Raw genomic sequence first — 24,451 nt, 5'->3', positions numbered from 1 at the left:
CTTTTAAGACATGGAGTCTTCTAGAAGGAATTTAGGCCATTGGTGGTGTGTCCTTGAATAGGATATTGGGACCCTGGTCTCTTTCCTATCTCTTTTTTGCTTTCGAGCTTCACCACAGGCTCCCATCACAGGCCTGAAAGCAACAGGGCCAAGGGATCATGGACTGAAACATCTAAAACTTCAAGGAAAAATAAACTTTTCTCCTTATAATTTCATTTTCTCAGGTATTTTGTTACAACAATTAGAAACTGACTTGTACACCTATTTATAGCTAGGCAGGATCAGAAGTATTTGCTGCCTGTCTTTTGGGTATGTTCTGAATTTGGACTCTTCCTCTTGTGCTAAGAACAATGTGCTGAAATCATTTTATCTCTAAATACTCTATTCCTCTCACAATGTAGTTTGAATAAATGAATGACTTATACTTTTAGGGGTTTCCCTGTGGCTTTCATGTTCCCATATACATCATAATCAACCCTAAAACTTGTGAATATGTACAAAATGCATCTTTTATTTTACCTTGTTGTGGGCCATTTGGCTTTGATTGGGTATCAACCATAAAGAAATAAATTAAGAACATGACTTCACAGTGTCCAAACAAGAACACAGGATCACATCATATTCTCTCCAATAGGAATCACTATCTATTAACTTCAATCCAAAAGGTAACTGATATATTTATAAAATATGAAAATATTCTCTTAAGATTCCATTGACTGGAGATAATTAATGGAGGCATGGGACAACATTGTAAGTATAACCAAAGAAGATAAACTTAAAACAGTTCATAGAAATTTATTTAATGTCTTTTAAAGATTAGTCTTCTCTACATATTTTCCACAATGGTTTCAAGGAGGAAATATACCCAGATTTTGAGAATTGATTCCTCTTTTTGAAAGCCAACTTTGTTGAAATAAATTTTGTTAAAGCGATCAACAAAATTCATGTTCTGTTTTAATAATTTTTTTTCTTTGTGAAAATAAAAAGCATATCAATACATTCAAAGAAATAAATATTATGGAGCAGAGTTGCAGTTGAATAAGGATAAATTAATATGAATACAGTCACTCATCAGAAACATGGTCAACGATGCACATGAGACATTTTCATTTCCAGCACATGTGTACCTAGTGCTATCAAGACATCTCTAGCCAACTAGCTTGCTCAATCTTCTACCTTAATTATCTGATTAAAGATGTAGCAGAGGAACCTCACTGAGATGCAATGGTTTTATGACCTCACATAGCCAAGAGATAAACGAGTCTTCATGAAAAATAACTTGGGCAAAGCAACGTGATACCTGGTGACATGATTAGTCAGCTGTTTCCTTAATTTAAGGAGCAAGGCCCATGAAATTCTCAATTTATTTGACTATTTCAGCAGAGAGTATCCAATGTAAAACTTTTAAATGGACAAACAGTGCTCTCATTGTATTTTTTTCTCGAGAACTTGTTCTTGTTTACTTCTGATTAACTAAATATACACATCCTTAAACAATGATCGAAATATTTTAAGAAGCTATTTTTCTCTCACTATTCGATAAGAAATGTATACAAGTTAATTATATAATAGGTGAAGCTGAAGAATTTGTCGGATTAAAAAAAAAAAAAACTCCAAGGAAAAATACTGACAGAAATCTAAATAAAACTTACAAGGATTTACCTGTGCTATTCTTGAAAAAGTAGTTTTGTTTTTGTTTCTGTTTTTTTTTAAAGTTCTTCAAGAAATGGTGTAGTTGAGGATCTAAAAGTGCTAAGAAGCATAACAGTCTAGAAAATGTGCCTTTCATAGTCAACAATACAATTGCATGAAGACTAAATAACTTTTTTAGTAAATTTATATTCACTCTTCAGGCATTTCTTGTCATTTGTAAAGGTAAAAATTATCTATTCCTAAGACTTAGTGTATTTTTGAATAAATACAGGAAAAGGAAAAATGAAGTTTCTTAAAGAGGAAGAACATTATCACCAATCAATTCTGTGATTCAGAGCTATGATTCAAAACCAAAAAAGTAAGTGAGGACAGCGTTGTTACTGGACTTGAGTAGGCTTTCACACAATCAGCACAATTAGGCCTTTGAACAGAAGACATGGTTTTGTTTTACTGGCAGTAGACAGGAGTCTGACCCAAGTGCCCTGTCTCTGGAAAGTTGGGGGCCATGTCTCTTCAATACTTTCCATTCCAACTGGTTCTACCCCCTTCTCGTTCCCCCTTTCTCCAGCACACAAACAAGAAGGCTTGCTTTTACTTTGAAATATACCAAATCAATCTAACAGATCTTAACTTTCAGAAGGTGTATCAGAAAGGTAAAAAAGAAGCTCCTTCTCTAAAATATCAAAGGTGGGTACACACCAAGTAGAAAGAGGTCTACTCAGTGAGTCTTGGGGTACCTAGGCTTCCTTCTGCTGCTCAGCTTCATTTCTGAAAACAAAGTCTATGATCCCACATCATCTCAAACTCAAAAAAGTAAAAGCTTTATTGGTGTTCCCACAAAAGTTTCTAGAGTTTTTACATTTTCCCCCTGATTCTCAATACCTGGCGGGGAGAGGGAATCTAGAATCCTTAGTCACAGCACCTTTTAGATAGATTTGTAACAAAAATAAAATGTTCAAAACACAAATTATACATAATTATTATTCTCAAAAATTTATGCTTCAAAGTGAAATATTTTGAGCAAAGGATATAAACTTGAAACATAATTAATACAAATATATGTTCCTAAACTAATTAGGATTTAAACCACTAAAGGTCAGTATATTATATGTACATATTTAAATTTGCCCCCAAACTTAAGAAAATACCTGTATTAATATGTAAAGATTTGTGTACTAAAATGTATTTGGACTATGTGATAGTTTTTAAAGCCTAGTTTAAAATAAAACAAAGATATTGTTACCCTTTCAAACCATCTAGGAAGAAAATGAAAGAACTCTCTAAATAGTTCATACAAACTCTATTTTTAACCCTCATTAAATACCTTTCTGCATCTAGGTTTGCAGTTATATGTGGTTCAAGTCCAAAGCAATTCCCTTTCCATACTAACAAGGTGGCCTCATCTCAGTGCACATTTTCGATTTATTCTTGGACAAACTTACAAATTTCAACAAGTGACAGAACTTGAAAATGGCTTAAGGAAATCCAAACTTGGATTTAAAGTTAAATTTTCAAGTGCCAAAGATCTGTCCACAAAATCCATATTTAAGAATAAGTGAATCAATAAGTGAATATTTTTGAGTAAGGCAGAAAGGGAGCAAGGATTCTAAATGGCATAAAGAAACACAAAGGGAAACTTCATGGAGCCTTTCTCTAGCCCAAAGAATGAAAAATTTAGACAAGCAGATTTCGAGCAACAAAAAGCAGTCACTAAACTGGAATGAATGTTGTCAAGGGATTTGTGGTCAGCGTACCTGTTTAACAGGTAAAACTCTACCATCGCTATAACTCTGTACCCTTGGGCAGCAAAGTACCCTGTGCAGCATCCAGGAATTTTTATTTAAAAATTAGAGATATTTACACCTACCTTATAGAACACATTTTTCATAGAACAAAATTCATGAAAGTTTACAAAATATGATATAAGTAATGTACATATAACTACTATACAAACTACTATACAAATTTGTATTATACTTGTTGGTATAAATAAAATGAAATCCCTTACCAAGGATGAATTCCAATTGTGGTTCATTTGGAATCTTCTGAATACCTATAAATAATAGGCATAAATTCAGATTTAAAAAGTCAACTCATTGTCAATAATATGACAGTATATATTACTGTATTTTACTCTGACCAGAACAAATATATTATATGACAGAATGTATTCATGTGTGGCTAATCAGGCTCAGTCATTTTAAGTTCTCAGAAGAAGGCATATTATTTGTAGCTGAACTAGATGTGACTGGAGATGGCCATTTCTTTTGGAAGCATGCAGACAGAAGTAAAACTTTTAAAAGGAACCACCTTACCAAAGTTATCCTTTAAATGGATTTTTTTTCCCCAGCTGCTCTGGCTGCATGCAAATAGGAAATCATTAGCTAAAGGAAGTCTCCAACGAGGGTTATGGAGGGCATCATTGTGATGCTGGTGGTTCTGCTAATTTATCGAGAGCCTAAACCAACATTTTGATGAACGTGTCCTTTCCTTTTGTTAGCAATGTTTAAAAAAAAAAACGTGACATGGTGAAATGACTTATGATGACATAGCAGGGAAGATGAGTCTGAAGAATAAAGGCATGGAAATGCAGACATCTAGAAATGGTAGGAAAGTGGGATGGTCAGGGTGCAGTAGTGGTAATGTAGGAGGTGGATTCTAGACGGACACACAGAGCAGGGTCCTCCTGAGGCAGAGAAGGTGAGGACTGGCTGGATGAATGGGATGCCGTCAATTACAACTCATGAGTGGCTCAAGAAGCCCACGTAAAACATACTGCAAAGGCAACCACTTGGCAATAAATTTAAGAATATGATAAAAACAACTCTCCTTGTTTATTTTTGTTGGTGCACTCAGGAGACACCATTCAAATAAACTGTCACTAAAGCCGCATCTTTTCATAAAAATAATAATTTTATTCACAGAGTTAAACTTTTTTTTGCATGGTAACCACTTATTTTTTTTTCTCCTGCTGACATTTAACAATGCTGTGGTTAATAATTTTAGACTTTTCATGAGAGGTTAGAGGGACAATCATTAGGTAGGTCTTTGTGAAATTCGAATAGACTGCATTTTGTAAAAGGTTATGAATAATTAACTCCACTGGAGGCTTTGACAATCAAACTTCTTGAAAATGCATCCAACCAATACCATTTTTTAAAGATAATTTTATAATATAAATTAAAAGAGAAGGTTAGGAATATATTTGTCAGTGTTCAACAACTGGGCAACAAGAATCTTCTGGGGAAAAAAAGATGTAATTCATACTAAATTATACAATGCAAACCCCAGAATTTTAAGCATGAGAGGAAACATACAATTCTTCCAATGATTTTAATTATTTGAATAGCACACACACACAAAAGAAACAATCCTAATGTTCAAATGAAAAATTTGGCCAAATCTCTGAGCTTGCTCTAGTGAGATGAATTAGTGCTCTCTGGTTGAGCAGCAACAGTCTACCCTGTTAACAGTGTAAAATAGTGTAACAATCTTTCACTAAGACTTTCAACTAAAATGCCTTTTGGTCTTAAAGAGAAAATATCTATGCTCCAAACAATATAATTCTGCATAACAAATACCAAATACAAGATGTTCTTAAATAGTCTACTATATAAAAGATGTCTTTCAAAAGTATTAACTAGTGCTAATACAAAATAAATTACTGTGATTTATCATTTTATATTTAACCATTCCATGGACTATCATCTATCTCTCCCAGGATAAAAGACACGAAGCATACTGTATGTACACTCACATACAACATAAATAGTGCAAAAGAAAAAGTTGTGCAATCTCATGCCACTTGCTCCAACTCCCAATTCTGTGAGTGCACAGGTTGTGTGTAGTTGACCCAGCCTGCTTCTTCAGAGACTTACTCTGAAGGGAAAGGGCACAAAAATACTTACTTGTGAACTGAGTACCCCCGGTTTCATTTGCCTGGGCTGTAGGAAGAAAATGCTGGCCTTCTTCCGATGCTCCTTCTTCTTTGATTTCCATGATCGTCCTTCACAAGTGTTTAATTTGCCAAGTGGTCTGTTCCAAATGACCAGCCAGTGATTTCTGGTAGATCTATCTTCACACTAAGGGTTGGATGTCTCACTGAAATTCTGAATGTAGGGAACATCAAGAGTGAAAAATCTCATTACTTTGGATTTCAACAGAAAGTTAAGAATTAAAGGTAAGCAGAGCACAACTACCTATAAATAAACTTCCTTCCTCCCCATCTCACCCGGTTCACAAAATCAACACACCGTAAGTTCTAGGTTAAATAGAACTTTTCCAGGCAAAGGTTGGTCAGTCACATGAGTGACTTCTAAATTCTGAAAGGTGTGTTCTTTCTCTTCAGGTTAATTCTAAAGGAGAGTAGACAGATTAAGGGGCAGCTAAGGTAATATGTGCCTAATTTAGCAGCAAAGGCAGGCAGCTTCATATCAAAGTATTATCTTGCTTTGCCAAGGTGAGGACTACCATCATTTCTTCCATTAGAATTGCCCTTTCTGCTCATCTTCCCATTTGCCCATCTTAGAACATAATTCATGATCACAAAAAGGTAATTTGGCTTGACGTGCATCTTCTGAGATGGGCCAACTGTTTGTATAGTGGAGTTTCCAACCTTATTATTGTCCATAAACTTTCTTGCTGTTATGCCTGATAAAGGTTTAATTGTTTAATGATTGAGATATAGTGAAAAGAATGAATAATAATTGTAAAAAGCTAAAACTCAAGCAGAAATGAAAGTAATAGCAAACTGATGAAAATTAGCATGGGGAAAAAAGTCACTCCAAAAAGTTAATACCTTGTTACTCAGTCAGTCTCAAATAGTTACAAATTCATTTTGATACTTAGCATGATATACATGACCAAGAATGAGTTGAAAAAAAAATCAATGTTGTTTTAAATCAAGTTACCAGCTGAATTAAAATGTGTGAAAAATCTTTAAGTGTCTACCCAGCACTGTTTAATGAGATAGCGGCAATTGAGTGGTTTGGAATACTGATGTGGTCTCAAACTTTTCAAATCAACAGCTTCAATTTCTGTTGTTCTTAACAAAGCAGTTTCATTTATAATTCAGTGCTAGTTCTTAAAAATCATATAGAAAAAAATTAAATCCAGAAAGGATCTTGAATCCTTAGAAAATATTATAATAAAGATGTAGATAAACACATATTGGTTTCTAATTATATAAGAAAACATTTTCTGGTGCAAAGGGCTATTGCGCCATTAATTAGACCAAATCCTTTAATTTCAAAATAATGTTCTGAATAAAGATAATGCTTCCTAACTTCTTTTACAGCTATGAAATTTTGAAGTTTTTTTCTAATAAGGAAAGACACATATTCATTGCAGTCCCAAGGGCCTGTGACAAATTCTAATAGTGGGATATACCCACAGAGGACTGCAGTTATCTGTCAGTTGAATATAAGGATCTTGCTAACTTCATTATGTTCTTTTACCAAAGACCCAAACCTTAATCCTGATAAGTCATCTTAGAAATGTGAAAGGAGATTACATGAGGTAGTAGCAAAAAATAGCTCAGTATTATAGGGGAAATTAATAAAATAAATGTCCAATTAATAAATAATAAAATTAATAAAGTAAATGTCCACTCTCTGTGTCATTGTGCCCACTTGTATAATTTGGGGGTGAGGGAAGAGGACTGATGTCTGCAGTGACTCCTAGCCATGACCCCATTGTAAGCATATCAACCATTTAAAACGAGTTGACTAGGAAAATACAATTGCAAATTTAGAGAAAACTGAGCCAAATGCACCACACAAGGATTATGTGATCACCTGTGAGATTCTATTCATTTTCATTCGTCCTTTGTTGCAGTGAGGCCTAATTGAAGATTTAAAGAGCATATTTCAGAAGGAATCACTGACCAAGCTCCAGGAAAGAGAAGCATTTGTAGCTGATAAAGGGCACATTTACCTATGGTTATGGTTTGGTACAATAGTTCCTTTTCTGTGTCTATTTGGAAATTTTCTGGTTTGGCGATCATGCACAAGAACAGACTGTGGTTTTTGCATGCCACGAAAATCATTAAAAGACAACCTTTAAGCATAGCAACTGCTCAGGCCAGTTCTCATATCTTTTGTCCTACTTAGAAGAGCAACAGACCAAATGGTCATAACATTCAGAAAATATTCTTGGTTTTCTCCTACTGCTCCAGCACAGAGTGGAAAGGATCAAGAGCTATTCAGTTATGTGTATTGAACAGTATTTCGCACTGACTGCTGTAATATCAGGCATTTTTAATGGTTTGTTCATCTCACACTGCAAAGAAGAATCTGATATGCACATAGAAACATATGAGAAGATTGTGGTTAATTAGGAAGAGAAGACTAGTAACACCTATGAAAATATTAAACTGTTTGATGAAGGACAAAAAGTGACATGTTCAATATTAGAATCCTGCAGTGTGATGCGAGCCACTTACTGGTGATAGGAAATAAAACAGCATCTTGATATCCAGGCAGAGTGCTCTGGTGGTGAACGGAGGGTACGGGAGATTGTATGAAGGAGCATGCCGCCCTTAGCTGTCATGCTTTACTAAACAGCACCATTCTACCACAGTGTCATAGAATATAGTCACCATTGAATTTGAGAATTTTTTTAAAAAGAAAATGGAGATGAATGAAGTAAGATCAAGGGATTTTAATATAAAGTCTAGAAGATGAAAGAAGAGAAAACAAGAATCAGGTCTCTTAGTGATTACATGTAACAAGTTATGATCAGACAAACATTTTGCAAATATTAAATAATACAACTTAATTAAAGTAGTCTTACATGGGTCTGTAGGGCCATGATAATTGTCATTCCAGGACAGGAAAGCACAAGAAAATTAGGTTCAGAGAAACAGGATGTATTAAATCCTTTTTCCCGGTTGGCCAAATTCTAGAATATTTACATATATTCTAGAATATATGTAGATAGTAGACTGAAGGTAATCCTAACATTGGTGAGGGTAGAATCAGAGACAGAGGAATAGAGGGAGTAAGGAGAGGACTCCAGGGTGGGAGAGCTGCACTTCTCTATGGGACTTGAAGGCCTGAAAGTGTGGAGAAGCCTTTTGGTAGATGGCAGGGGGATGTCTGGGATAAGCCATCTTACAGGTGGCCTCTCTGTCAACACAGGGCTTTATCCTAAGAGGAAGAGGGTCCCCCATAGATGGACAGAAGGACAGGACCTCTGTTAAAACCCAGGATTCCCTCTGCTTCTCTAGTGCATGCATAGGCCCAAGAAAAGACTCTCTGACTCTCAAATGGGTACAGAAGAAAGCAGAATTGAGACCTAGAAGGTGAGCACTGGGGATGTTGACTAAAGGATATGACAACTCTGTAGCAGAAGTTGAGATATTAGCTTCCAAGGCCATGCAGCAGATAGAAGATCCAGCCCAAAGGCACCAGACCTTCTCCTCCATCTAGAGCCAAGGTAAGGCCCAGTTATTCAGAAATTATTGATGAGGCTACGAGCAACCAGCTTAGGGGGTCACTCCAGCCAGATGGGGGAACAGTGACAGAGCCAGGATCACTCATCATAGTAAAATCCTTCTTCATAACAAAAGAAAAAACATTAAAAGATAGAAAAAGCATCTCCTACAGAATGGGGGAAAATATTTGCCAGCCACTCTTCTGACAGAGGGTTAAAATCCAGAACAATTAAAGAACTCAGCAACTCAACACTAAAGAAAAAACAAGCAAACAAAACAAATGAACAAACAAAAAACCCAATCAATAAATGAACAAATGAATTGAATACACATTCTCAAAAGAATTAGTACAAATCACCAACAATGATATGACAAAAGTGTTCAACACCTTTAGACATCAGACTCTGAGTTGGGACTAGAAATCAAAGGACCAACTCAACTTCCTGGTCTTACTTGTCCTCTCTTGGATTTTGTGAAATACCTTCCTAGAATTGAATCTAAAGTCTTCATGAGTCTCCCACTTTAATTTTTTTTCTTGTGGTGATTGTTTCTGAAATTAAATGGGAATTGCCTTCAGAGAAAATCTATAGAGATAAGAAGAGATCAGTCAGTAGAGGAGACTGCCAACCAGATTGGAGAGACTAAGCTTACTTAGAAGAGTAGAAAGAAAGCAGGTTCAATACACTTTAAGCAGGAGAGTGACATGGACATGCTTGAATTTTAGAAAGTTTACCAGGTATCAAGGTAAGTAATACCCTGCAAGGTGGTAATGACATGGAAAACAACCTCACTTGGAGGTTATATTCTAGGAAAATAAAATAATAATGGATGTCTAAACCAAGATTAAAGTAGATGATTAGAAAAGAGAACCATGATTCCAAACAAAGTTATTTCACAGAATTTACTGGCCTTCATGATAAATTCTTAGTGACACCCAGAAGCATTACGGAACACTAAACCATCCCAAAATGAAGAAGGAAGAATTTTAGTCAAATATGATGAATTTAGTTTTAACCATGTTGTCTTGAGGTAACTTCAAATCGCCAGAAAGTTGTTGAATATGCATGGATTTTTGATTCTTGGGAGAGAAATTAAGGCCAGAAAAGTGTATTTTAGAAATCATTGGCTTATAGTTAAGTCAAAAGAATGTATAAAGTTCCTGAAAGAAAATGCATGTACTGAGAAGAGAGGGTTAAGGAATCCACCTTAAGGCACAAAAAATATTTTAGGAGATAAGAAGGGATTCCTTGGAAAAATCATGGACCATTCACAAAGAGAAGCAGCAGTAGGAGTAACCTGTTGGGAGTCACCCCGGCTCCAAAGATGGCGCCGACCAAGCTTCTCTTCCTGTACTAACTTCCCCGTGCCCCCAGACAGCAGCGGGAAGAGCTGCCCAATGGTGAGCCCTGCTGACCCTCATGATCCTTACCCACCAATCAGAAAGCACCCTGTGCCAATATCATGTCTGTTGAACCGCCCCTCCGGCTCTATAAATGTGCAAAGCTGTTCCTCAATAAATGCAACGGACGAGCCTTGTCCTGTCGTTCTTTCACAACCAGTTCAATAATGTCCCTGGACCTGATGGGTATGTCTCAAGTGGATAAGATCACGGGTTCAGAGATGGCTTTATTTAACTATTCATTTATTTATTTCCTTATTTTTAAGGATGAAGAGATGTGAGCAGACCTCAATGCTAAAGGGATATAGCCAGAAAAACAGAGCAACTGAGGGTTGAGGAGGAAGGGGGATGATTGATTGGGCAAGGAAAAATCTAGAGTATAGAGTCCACTGGAACGAGAGGGACGGCGGTGAGAAGAAAATGAAGCATGAGCCGACAGGTGAGGGCTCAGGCTCGAGATGTCTCCTCGATTGCCTCATTTTTTAAATTTTTTCATTTCAAGAAAGGCATATTTATAAATTAAGTTTAAGGGAAAATTTCTCAACCCAACTTCAAAAGTGCACACCATAAAGGAAAATATTAATAGCTGACGACATTAAAATAAAAATGTCCTGTGAGCAGACGCTACCTTAAAAATGAGAAAAGAAACTACCTACTGGCAAAGTAGATTGTTCTAGCTGATCTTCAGAATAAAGAAAGATGTCAATAATATCACTCCCACCCCAACCATAGTAAAAAGCTGAATGATATATAAAATCACAACCAGTTCTTAACTAATAAAAGAAATAAGGGGCTCAGGGCCACTAACGATGCTGAATATAAGGAACGACAGATTCTTCTATAGAATAGCTAATGGGAAGAAGAGATGTCAGGCCCTAAGTAGGCTGGTAAAAAGACATTAGCCAAAGGGTTCAATGAACTAATGAAGGTGGACACTGGCTAGTGTGGAGTAGAGAGGTCCTCTGTACTCTCTAACCAACTCTTCTTTCTGGACCTCACCCATGGGTTTAGGAGAAAGACTAGGAGCAGAGTGGGGGTCTGGTGGAAACACCCCTCCATGACACATGCCTGTGGCCGGACAAGCAGAAAGCACCACTTGGATCCTCCTCTTACAGGACAAAAGAAACAAACCCTGTTGCCACAGGGGCACAGGTGAAGACTCACCACACAGAGGAGAGGAAAGCAAGGGAGGAATGGGAGATATCCTGAGGCCAGATCATTAAAGACACTGATCTTCTATGGCTATGACCCAAGATCAAGGAGCTTGCCCAAGAACCCAGGTCAAAGAGGACTAGAAAGTAACTCTGGCTTCGACTTCCAGGCCAGCAAACACCACAACCCAGGCCATAGTCGACTGCCTACCACTGAAAGAGGAACTACCATAAACAGTGGCCCTCTCTGTGGTTAGCAACCCCCAGGCAAAGCCTAAAGTTGAGAGTGGAGATCAAAGCCCCACCACTCAGCCCCATCCTCTGCATGAGTTAAGGCTGGAAGATGCGTAGCCAGTGAGACACACAAGTTGGCCCTGGCAACAAAACCCAAACTCAGCTAAGTTACTGACTAGATTGAGTCAAATTCCCTGACATGCAAATTAAAGGTCCACCAGAAAAAGCAATATATGCCCACACTTCCAGGCATAAGTAATCTTTACCTCAGATTCAGGAGGAGAGGAGAAAGAAAAATATTATTGAGAGAAAAATGTAGATAAGCAATGAAGAGAGCCATATTTGGATATTACCCAGTACTGAAAAGTCAGGAGGAGAATCAGAAAAAGAACAGGCTGAAGACTCAGTGGAATGGGAAGCCAAACTGCATCACCAGATGGGAAAGCTGAGCAGAAATATGGAAAATGCAAAATGAACAAAATGGAAATACTAGAAATCCAGATCATTGTAATACAACTGAAGAACACCTTTAACAGGCTTCTTCATAGATTCAAAACAGTCAAGGAAACAGTCGATTTGAAAGGTAGGTCAATAGAAATCAAGCAAACTGAAACAAAAAGGGTAAAGAGTGACAAAGCAAAAGTGCATCCAAAAGCTCTGTGACAATAATGAACAGCCTCATATATATAAATATTTAAGTGATAATGGCTGAGGATTTTCCAAGGGTTGAAAGATATCCAAACACAGGTCCAAGGATGTCAGAAAACTGAGAAGAGTGATTACACACGCCCCCACCAATGAACCAATGAGCAGCATATATTCAAACCACTGAAAACCAAAGGTAAAAATATAAGTATAAAGAAAAATGGCAAATTATATATAGACTATCAAAGTAAGAAACATAATGGCCATCTTGTTAAAGCATGGAATCCAGAGGACAGTGGAGTGGCATCTTTAAAGTTCTGAAGGAAGAAAACCTGTCAACTCAGAATTCTATACAAAGCAAACATAATTTGTTAAAAAAAAAAACTAAGGAGTAATGAAGGCTTTTATCCAGAAATAATGAACGACAAATTCATTATCAGCACTTCAAGAAATGTTATAGGAAGTTCTTCAAGTGTGACACTTGGATTTAGAAAAGAAATGAACAGCTCTGCAGATGGTAAAAAGGAAAGTAAAAGTTAATTTCATCTGTTCTTGCTTTTCGTGATGATTCAAAATAACTGCCTAGGGCAGAGGCTGCCAAGCATTGTCTGTTAAGGGCCTGGTAGCAAATATTTTGTGCTTTGTGGGCTACCTAACCTGTCACACCATTTCAACTCAGGTTAAGGCAGCCACTGGTGATACCTAACCAACAAGCATGACCTTGTTACCATAAACTTTGGTTACAAAGCTCACCAGCATTTTGGATTTGACCTGTGGGCCACAGTTGGCCAACCACTAGCTAGCACAAAGTAGTAGCAAAATATTGGGTGCTTACGACATACAAATGAAAATAGATAATGCAAATAGCAAAACGCATGGGAGGAAGAAACTCGGAGTATATTATATAGTCTTGTACAAAAATATAGTGTACAATTATGCCACTAATGTATTTAAAGTAAACTATGACTAATTTACAATATATGTGGTAACGTAGGTTAGCCACAATTGACCTCAAAAATATAATAACCTAATAATGCAGAGAGAATGGAGTAAAGAAATCTACAATTCATCTACAAGCAAGGAAAAAGACCAAAAGTGGATGGAATAACTAGAAATCAACTACCAGAATATTTTTAATTCAACTATATCAAAAATTATATTAAACAGTCTTCACACACATGCACACACATAAACACACATACCCCAATTAGAAAGTGGCGATTATCAGCTTGGATAAAAACAGTATGATTGGCTATGTGCTCTGCATTGTATGTCAATATGATAACACAGATGGGAGAGAAACAAAGGGATGGAAGAATATATACAACGCAAAGGGCAGTCAGAAGAAAGCTGGAGTGGCTACAGTAGTGCTAGATTTTGATTATTGATTTTGAATATTGATTTCCCATCAAGAAATATTAGCAGGGGCATGATAATTACAAAATGGTTAATTCACCCAAAAGACATAATAAACCTAAATGTGTATGAATCTAACAACAGAGCATCATAATACACAAAACAAAAACTGACAGGATTGATAGAAGACGTCAACCAATCCACGGTTATTCCTGGGGCCACCAACATTCCTTTCCTAGTAACTGACAGAACGAATATATGAATATATAAACACTGAGTGCTCAGTGAGGGCCAGGCACAGTGGTGCATGCCTGTAATCCCAGTGGCTCTGGAGGCTGAGGTAGGAGGATTGTGAGTTCAAAGCCAGCCTCAGCAAAAGCTAGGTGCTAAACAACTCAGTGAGACCCTGTCTCTAAATAAAATACAAAATAGGGCTGAGGATGTAGTACAGTGGTTCGGTGCCTCTGAGTTCAATTCGTAGTACAAAAAAAAAAAAAAAAAAGGACACAGAAGAGTCTCACAATTCTCATTTATAAAATAATCTACCTAAAACGGAATGCACATTTTTTTTTCAGAGTGCACATGGAATATTCACTATGAAACATTAAATTCTGGGTTACAGAGCAAACCTTAACAAAATTAAAATAAATGAAATTACAATGTAGCAAGTACATTGTCTTTAATAATGCATCATGGGGTTCTTTTTTGATATTGTCTATTCCGGTTTTTTAATACATCCTGCATCTGGATGTCCACCTTATTATTGAGGTTTGAAAAATTTTGTTTAGTATTTCCCTGAAGAGTCTATCCATTCCATTAGCCTGGGATTAAGGTGTGAGCCATGGCACCTGGCAAAAATATTCCATTTTTAAAAAGTGCACAGAGAACAGGGTGTGGTGGCGTACACCTGGAATTCTGATGGCTCGGGAGGCTAATAAAGGAGGATCACAAGCTTGAGACCAGCCTCAGCAACTTAGCAAGCCCCTAAGCAACTTAGTGAAACCCTGTCTCAAAATTAGAAAAAAAAAAAAAGAGGGAGAATGTGGTTCAGTGGTTAAGTGCCCCTGGATTCAATCCCTGGTACACAGAGAGAGAATGCAGAAGCGATAAAGCAAGTGATGGTTATAAGAAAGGAGGAGATTAAAACAGGAAAAACAAAATAGGGTGAAAGATCAAAAAAAAGAGAATTTGGTGGTTAGCAGGAGAAACAAACAAATAGAAAAAGAGAAACAAATGAAAATAAAACAAAATCCAAATAAACAAACCCCAAACCCTAACCCTCAAAAAAATGAGACGAGTACAAATAACTACATTAAAAAATGCTAAAAATGAGGAAGGAAAAAAGAGAAACATGTATATATTCACAGTTGATGAAACAATAAGCATGGTAAGAACATCAAAAAGCCAAATAAATAAAAGATAAATGAAAGGAAAATATATTCTTTAATAAAAAAAATGAAGAAATCATCTCCACTAAAGGGGTCAGAAATGACAGAAATGGACAGTCATGGCCCATGCTCAACTATTCTCCTTTTTGTTTCTTCTTGGGCTATGTACTGGCAGGCCTGGGGCTGGGAGTGTTGCCCACCAAGCTGCCAGCCCCAGTGGCCTAAGATTGAAGCTGATTGAAAACAGCCCTCAGCTTCCCTTCTCACCAGCAGGAGGTAGGATGGCGTAGGAAGTACTGTCAGTTGCAGTTTTGTCCATACAGACCAGACTGAAGCACTTCCGGGGTGGGGTCACTGCAGAGCTGGATGAGGGGAGACCCAAATTCTGGGACTTGGGTCTAATCTGGCCTCAAATAACTCAGGAATCAAAAAGGGTCTAATCTCCCTATGGACCACAGCAGTTGCTGATCCGTGTGGCAAGAGTCTGGATCTCAAGAGCCTTCTAAGAATTCCACTTGTGGGGCAAGGGAGCCAATTCTGTTCCCAGGAAGAGTATTAGTCCCTGAGAATCTTCACACTCACTTATTCAGATTCCTTACCTGATTCAGCTGGTTATGTGAGTCCTCAGACTCAAAGGAGAAGCAAGTTGGGACCTCCTTTAGTTATCCAGCTGCAATCCTCCTGGTACAATGCCTGTTTCTTTCATGTTCTGCTAGATACACCCTAGACCACCTGGTAGACACTTGCCAGGACAGAATGGCCCTAAAGAAGGGTCCACATCAGCTCTCCAAGGGCTCGGAGAAACAGAGCACTTCTCAAGCACCACTCCACAGTGCAGCCTCTAATTTCAGGCTGCTTTTCTGAACTCAGGTTGTTCTATACTAAATCTGTCTGTCCACTGTATTCTGAGTCTCTAACATGCTCTGACTGTCCAATATCAAATATTAGTGAAAAGCCTCTTTCACCCACCTCTCTGAGAAGCCGTACTCCTATAGCTTGAACCTTGAGTCACAGAGCACCTAAGATTCAGGCTTCTTCTAATCCGCCATCTTGAATTCTCCTCAACAAATAATATTTTCTTACCATCATGGAATTAAACTAGAAATTACACACTAAAAGATGTCTACAAAGTTCCCAAATATTTAGAAATTAAATAATGTATTTCCAAATAACTCACAAATTAAAAAGGAAGTCACATGGAAAATTCAAATATATCTGATCAAAATAAAATTATTTTAGTACATATCAAAATATTCAATGGAGGAAAATCCATAGTATTATATGCACATAATAGAAAAAAATTCTTGATATAATGATCTAAACTCATACTTCATAAACAAAAAAATGCAAATCAAGTCTAAGATAAGCAGACAAAAGAAAATAATGTGTGATAAATACAACTGATGAAGTTCATTTCTAGAACATATTAAAAATGTTAACAAACATGTAAACAGGGCAAAGCAACCCAATAGGAAAAAAGGTTTTCAAAATAAAAAATATTAAACATAAATTGCCAAGAAACATTTTTTTAATATTTATTTTTTAGTTTTTGGTGGGCACATTTTAAAAGTTTTTTTTTATTTCACTTGCAAACAAAAATGTAAACAAAAATCAAATGATATATAATCACATAGTCATCAATAAATAAAACTTTTAATCTCAAAACCTCAAATATTGATGAGGATTTAGAGTAATATAAAATTTTAAACACTGATGGAGCTCCAGCAGTATTAGAAAATAATTTGTTAATATCAAATAAAGTTGAAAAGCAATTGACTTCCAAGCATTATGTTCTAGAGAAACTCTTAGAAATATGTATCAGGAAAGAATTAGGAGGATGTTTAGAACTAATCAAGTTTTAATAATAAAATGTTGAAAATAGGCTTTCATCAACAAAAAAGTAGGTAAATATATTATGGTTTATTTGTTTTGTGAAGTAGTGACAATAAATGAATCTTCATTTGTATTAGCAATATAGGTGACCTTCAAAAACTATTGAGAAAAGCTCTGAAATAATGAGTAGGGATAGGAAGACAGAGCAAACCATGATGGCATTTATAGAAAAATCTAAAATGTGTAAAGCAACACACCGTTGTTCTGTATTATATGCACCATACACATAAGGTACCATTACAAGGAAATTCAGGTTGAACACTAAAGTTAGAATCTGTATGTCTAGAGGAAAATGGGCACTGGGAATGTGATCTGAAAAGGGAACACCGTGGTCTTCAACTGTGCTGAGAAAGTTTTACACTTTAAACTGGGTATTAGAAATAAAACATCATGGGGCTGGGGATACAGCTCAGTTGGCAAAGTGCTTGTCCCCCATGCACAAGGCCCTGGGTTCAATCCCCAGCACCAAAACAAAACAAAACAAACAAACAAAAAGAAATATAACATCATATATATATTTTCTTTATATATTTTATGTCCTAAATATTCATTATGAGTGTTATGGTTTAGATATTAATTGCCCCTCAAAAGCTCAAATGTGAGATGATGCAAGAAAGTTTAGAGGTGAAATTACTGGATTATGAGAGCCTTAACCTAATAACTGCATGAATAATAAATAATTTCTTTATACCATGGAATTAAACTAGAAATTACTCAAGAAAGTTCCCAAATATTTGGAAATTAAATAATTTATTTCCACTCCCCTGATAGGGAGTGACTGGATCACAATCGTAGGCAGTAGGGTATGGCTGGAAGAGGTGGATCACGGGGATATGTCTTTGGAGTATGCATTTTGTCCTTGGTGAGAGACGTCTATCTCTCTTTCTGTCTGTCTGTCTCTCTCTCTCTCTCTCCCCGCCAAACACACCTCTCTCCCTCTTTTTCCCTCTCTCTCCTTGTTTCCAGCTGCTTTTCCTCTCCATGCCCTTTTGACATGAGGTCCTGCCTCTACCCTGGCCCAGAGCAAAGGAGTTGGCCATCTATGGACTGAGACCTCTGACACTATGAGCTTCCAAATAAACTTTTCCTCCTCTAGTTGTTCTTGTCAGGTTTTTTTTGGTCACAAAAGTGAAAAGGTTGACTGAAACAATGAGTTTCATAAGCTAAACAAGCAATATCCTGTGTCGAGAGGAAATAATGAAGAAGTGCGTAGGAGCTCTGAGAAGAGCCATGGAGTTTTGAACCGGCCTTGAGCACTGGAACAAAGAAGCTCATGCAGGGGCAGCTCTGTGGGAATAGCTGGGGATAGAGACCATAGATGTGCAGGATCTTAGTCTGCGATGTGGCAGCCTGGTGAACAAGGACAGTCTAGATGGCACCGTGTTAGGATTTTTCCTTTTAGGGAGGAAAAGGTGAAATCAATAATGTGGTCCTGATAGAGAGACTAAAGGTCCTGTCGGCTAAGCAGAGAAGTCATTAAAAGGGAATAGCACTGTATTGGGGAGATGAGAGAAGTATTCAATTCTAAGCAAGGAGAAGTTCAGGAAACAGCCATGGGACTAGAAGAGCAGGGCTGGTAGTAAGCAGAATCAGTAAGGCAAAGCAATGATGAATCAAAAGTTAACTCCATGGAGACTGAAATCAGAAGTACAGTAGAAACAACATGGAGACCAAGAAAAGACAATGCGCATCACAGAGAAGTCTGGAGAGACTAAAAGTTTGGAGAATAAATGCAAAAATTGGGAATGGAAGTGTGGTATAGCCAGGCAACTGTGATCTTAAATGAGGTCCCAGCAATTTAAGGGGCCTCTAATGACATTAAAAAATGATAAGCCTGTCTCCACACTCTGTGGTGGGTGCCTTGTCCACATTAGATTAAGAAACAGGGAAGCAGGGCCTCACAGAAAAGCCAGGTTCCATTAAGACAGAAAAAGAGGAGACTTTCTCTAAAGAAGCAGAAAGTAGAAAAGAAGAAACAGATCTTATGGACTTAATGCAATATTTTGAAAGTGAGATGTTAAGGTATAGATTGAATCATGGCCAACTAAGCCCACAGTGAAAGGGGCTGGTGTGGTAGGCAAAGATAAAGACAGAAGGCACTTGGTTCTGGGGGTGCCCTGGAATGACAGGGAGGTGAGCCATTACGTGATGAGCCATTCTAAATGGACCTCTGGTAAAGACCTCCTCTTGGCCAAGCAGGCTGATGTCCAGGCAGGGAGTGCTGGAAGCTACAGGATGCGACCTACCTGTGACTTTGGCTACGGTTTCCAAACTCTGCTCTTACGTGAAGTGCTGAACGAGTTGTTCTTTTTCCATCATCTCAAAATGAAACACAATAGCAAGTCTCTGTGGTGCTGATGATATCATCTTTGAATAGCTAAAAAAAGCTAAGTTTGCTCACTTCTCAGCAGTGTCTCAAAACTTCATTCATTTTGGTAAACCACATAAAACAGTCTGGAGGTGTAGCTCAGTGACAGAGAACTCACCTAGCAGGCATGATGTTCAATCCACAGAAAAAAAAAAAAGAACAAACAATAAAAAATAATTCACAGTACTGAATTACTCCTAAAGCTTTCCAAATACCCGGGATTTGCAGACAGGGCTTATAAGGATCAGCCAAATACTAAATAGTGCCAAGAATAGGTAGGACCCAAGAACATGATTCAGATGGAATTTTGCGTCTGCCTTCTCCTTTCCCCTCCTGGAAAATATCAGGCTACTTTTAAGGCAACCATGAGTGTAGAACAACTAGACTCCATTTTGCAACTAGGTCCCCTGTGCTCAGTAGTTTGAATTTCTTCGGATATGACATCATTCAAAAGCAATAATGGAGTTTAAAAAAAGTTTCCAGAAAAAAAAGGCTCACTTAGAGGAAACTGGCATAAATTGTCAAATTCTATATTTTACCTGAAGAAACAACCAAGAGTGTATTAAAAAGATCAAAGATACTCCTGGGTTCTTGAGCAGGCAGAGTGACCTAACCCGGCAGAGGAACACTCCTATCAGACCAGAGAATGAACAGCATGGGGAATGCTTCTGCACAGGAAAATCAGTCACAACTGAATTCTCCAACCCATCTGCTACAGTTTGGATTTTGAATGTTCCCAAAAGTCTCATGGGTAAAGGGTTGGTTGCAGTCCTGTGGCACCTGTTGAGTTGTGGTGAACCTTTAAAGGGCAGGGCCCAGTAGAAGGAAGTCAGTTCCCTGGGGCTCTGCCCTTGAAGGGGATTGGGACCCTGCCTTTTCCTCAGTCTCTCTTCCCCCCACTATGAGGTGAGCAGCTCCCTCCACCACATGCTCACCACCATGATATACCAGCCCAAAGGCAATAAGGCCAAGGGATCATAGACTGAAAGCTCTGAAATGGAACTAAAGTAAACCCTTTTTCCTTCTCATTGTTTTATGTCGGTTATTTTATTAATATAACATAAAGTTGAGTAGCATGTTATCAGTATGTTTTTGCCACCAGTCTTAAATTCAGCGAAGCCCTGTTTTGTTACGGAAGAATAAAGGTGAAAATTGTTAGGACTCCAATTTGATCAAAAAGTTTGAAAGCAACCAGTCCAAACAAAGTCTCGCATAGCAACTAGTCCGTGATATTCTCTTCGTTTTTACTTTGAGGAAGCACCATCGACAGAAAACACATAAAAAAAAAATACATAGATCCAAAAAGACCAAACAGCAACAGTTTTCCACTTAGAAGATGGGTATTTTGTCAGCAGCATTTGAATTCACTAGAAACTTGATAGAAATACAGAACCTGAGTCCCACCCCAATCTACTAAATTAGAACATTCATTTTAGCAAAGGTGATTCCTACGCACACTTCATCTTCAGAAGCACCACAATAAAGCATAGACAATCACCCAGATTCCAGACTCATAAACTGGAAGAGGTGAACAGGGAGTACAGCTGGATAAAAAGCCACAGTAGGCTAAAATCCATGTCCTTAACTACATTTCTAGAGTGATGCCAAGAGATCATGGACCGTGGCCTGGGCTTCAGTCACTCTAGCCATTGGTTCATGTCTTACCATCAGCAATGACCAGGAACACATAACCTCACTTCTCTCTTGGGACCTTAATTATTGGCTACCCTTTCACTGTCCTATCAGTTGTCCCCTTTCTGATGGAATCTTGCTGTAGACCAGCCCTGGCTCAACCTAAATTCTGTCACTAGATTTTACTCCCTTTCATCTTTGCATTTCCCAGCCTCGGCTCTGCAGCCGGACTCTTGGCAGTCCACTTGACCCTTGGCAAGGGCAGATCAAGGTACTTCTGTGGCGAAATTCTAGAATGTGTTGGGATTGGGATTATGCGGCAGCTCACAATAAGAACTAATACCTTAATGTCATCAAAGCAGGACCATCTAGCATCCAGTCACCCACAAGGGGGAAAAAAAATCTGGACTGTGGGTTTTAGGCTCAGAGTAGTTAAAACTATTGTGATAAATGGAAAGAGGGAGGGGAAAGCAGAGTGAGACAAGAAATAGAATCAATTCCATAAAATACAAATGACCACAGGTTGCACTTCCCTTTCTTTGGAAATACCAAATCAAAGGAGTCTCTACTAATATCTACCCGTATTCACCACAGAATTCTATCTCTACTGCTGTGTTTAAAATTCATTTCATCCAATCCAAGTTTTGATGTTTATGGGCCAAGCTGTTCTATCACTTTGTATTAATCTTTGCAATAAACTTATAAAGTCACTACAACTTTACAGGTTGAAACTAAAAAACTGAAGTTTAAAAGGTAATTTATTACAGGACCCACTTAGACGTTGATAAACTGGGCTGAGAACTTGGGTCTCTACAGAGCACTTCCTTATTCTATCTGCCACCCAATTTTTAATTTTAACATTCAAATATTGTTATGGATTTGATACTAAGTGTCCCCCAATAGCTCCTATGTTTCTGCGGGAATATTCAGAGATACATGATTGAATTTTTAGACATTAAGCCTAATCAGCCCATCCTAGTTTGAATGGATGGACTAAGTGGTACCCGTGGGCTGGTAGGGCATGGCTGGAGGAGGTGGGTCACTAGGGCATGCCCTGAGAGAGTTCCTCTTCCCTCTAGCACCTGCATTTTAATACCACTCTACTCTCTGACCCCACCATGAACTGAACAGCTTTCCTCTGCGGAGTCCTTCCCGCATCACGTGCTGCCTCTCCCTGCCTCCAGAGCCATGGAGTTGGCCATCTGTGGACTGAGATCTCCGAAACTGTAAGTCCCAAATAGACTTTCCCTCCTGAGTTGTTCTTGTCAGTATTTTGGTGATTGAGATGTAAAGCTAAATAAAACAAGTTTTTTTTTTTTTTAACTTTTTATTATCCCTTAAGAAAGATCTTAAGGAAGAGTGGTAGAGACTGACAGGAGAGAGGACTAGAAGAAGCTTACCTTATATTTTCTGTGTTTTATTTAAGTTTTTCTTAAGAGATGAAACATTATTTTACTCTGATTTCATCAGTATACCTTGTATACATACATGCATTAAAATATCACACTGTACCCCCCCACAAGTATGTACAATTATTAAATGTCTACTAAAAAAGGTTTTTAAGTGTTTTAGGATATTGAAATGTCAGATACTTTGATTTGATCATTACAGTAAATGTATATCAAATTATTACACTATATTCCTTAAATATATACAACTATATAATAATTAGTGAACTTATAAAAAATTTTATTAAGAATATAAACTTCTGGAAAAATCTATAACTTCTTGTATAGCACTTAATGCCAATACCACAATCCTGAGGCAGGAAAAAGAAAAACAGGACACGATACTTTTATGATTCTATTCATAATATCCTGTCCATTTGAAGCATGCTCATTTCTGGTTCTTTTACTGGGTCCTGGTATAAATATATTTTCAGTGGACAAGTCAGCATGAGAAAAATCAAGAAGAAAAATTTAAAATCACTGAAGTTTGAAAATAGAATCTAGTGATGGAATATCCCCCGTTCTCCAGAGCCAGCATTCTGCTTACTTAAGAAAAAGATATTACTATCATTTGTTTTAATACTTTGAATCGCAGGTCCCCTTTTGGAGATCATAATTCCAGTTGAGAAATAATCCCCAAGCATAATGGGTGATTGGTGATCACTGGAACCAGCATCATCTTGACTTAGAAGCACAGCATATAAAACAGCAGTGCAGAGGCCGCCATTCCACCAACAGAACTGTATATTTGGTTCATTGTAAATGGAAGGTCAGCCTGTTTCTTATTTCTAATTAGGGTAAGAATAATTTGGGTCTTTGCTGTAGTTTGGATCTTGAATGTCTCCCAAAGGCTCATGGATTAACAACACGATGTCCAGGGGGTGCTATCAGAAGGAGGTGCAATCTTTGAGAGGTGGGGCCTGTGGAAGATCCTTCAAACACTGGGGGTGTCCCTCTGAAGGGGACTCCAACACTCCAGCCTCTTCCTCTCTTGCTTTCTGGCCACGAAGTGAGCAGTTTTACTCTATCACATGCTCCTTGCCGTAGCAATCCAGCACCTCCAGAGAGATCTCATGGGTCCACCCCATCAGGAACTGGAAAGCCATGAGCTAAAATAAACCTTTCCTCTTTATGAGTTTATTATCTCAGGTATTTTGTCTTAGTGAGATAAAAAGCTAACACAGTCTCCAACGTATACAAAGCAAAAAAGGGAGGCTCCATCAATCTATGACAAGGCAGCCTTAATCCCAAGAACCCAGAAGGCATCAAATCTAAATCAGAATTTAAACAGTATCTAACAGTAACCTGATGTCCTGAAGGGGAGCATAATTTGGGGAATAGAGGGAGTCAGCCATCAGGCTATTTCTATTTTGTTCTGTGTCTAACAGCAAAAGTAAAAAAGCAACCCAAATAATGACAGAGTACAGATGTGAACACATGCTGGGTTTAACCTCAACTTTCTCTTAGAAAAAAAAGGTTAAATATGTCCACCTACCACCACTCTTTAAGATACAGGAATAAAATATTACGACAGAACATAAAATTGAAGAGCCTTAAAGAAACTAGGCGCCATTCTCACATAAGAGATGAGAGCACAAAGATCCCCAGGTGGCCAGAAGTGGACACGGCTGGCCAGGGCCACTCTGGGATCAGACAGCAGGTGTCTTCTGAGGTGTTGGGGGCATGAGCCTCTTGACTCCCTCTCAAACGTCATTTCAAAGGACAGGAACTTCCATCTATAGATACTTCATGGGTCACATTGGATTTTGCTTGTTTATCAAAACTTCATACAACCTGGAACCCCAAATATAGTTATTAAAACACGGTTATCACACGGAACCTAAGGATT

The 24,451-nt window shown here is 37.8% G+C and overlaps 1 protein-coding gene across 10 annotated transcripts in view; it reads right to left on the bottom strand.

The window, feature by feature from the left end:
* Nucleotides 1-24,451, bottom strand: part of Inpp4b (inositol polyphosphate-4-phosphatase type II B) — a 750,819-nt gene that overhangs the window by 341,008 nt on the left and 385,360 nt on the right. For 7 of the 10 annotated variants that reach the window (XM_021727898.3, XM_040293274.2, XM_021727894.3 and 4 more), the window contains 2 exons: nucleotides 5,562-5,762; nucleotides 3,662-3,706 (listed from right to left, as the gene is read on the bottom strand). In XM_021727898.3, coding sequence (XP_021583573.2) covers nucleotides 3,662-3,706; nucleotides 5,562-5,652 — 136 coding nt within the window. In that variant the 5' untranslated portion in view covers nucleotides 5,653-5,762. Of the gene's footprint in view, nucleotides 1-3,661; nucleotides 3,707-5,561; nucleotides 5,763-5,852; nucleotides 6,009-24,451 lie in introns of those variants that run through there. The other 3 variants (XM_078022079.1, XM_078022080.1, XM_078022078.1) reach the window with 3 other exon arrangements.

Source organism: Ictidomys tridecemlineatus, chromosome 9 (assembly GCF_052094955.1).
Source record: "Ictidomys tridecemlineatus isolate mIctTri1 chromosome 9, mIctTri1.hap1, whole genome shotgun sequence".
NCBI classification, from domain to species: Eukaryota; Metazoa; Chordata; class Mammalia; order Rodentia; family Sciuridae; genus Ictidomys; species Ictidomys tridecemlineatus.
This window is presented reverse-complemented; position numbering and strand designations above follow the sequence as displayed.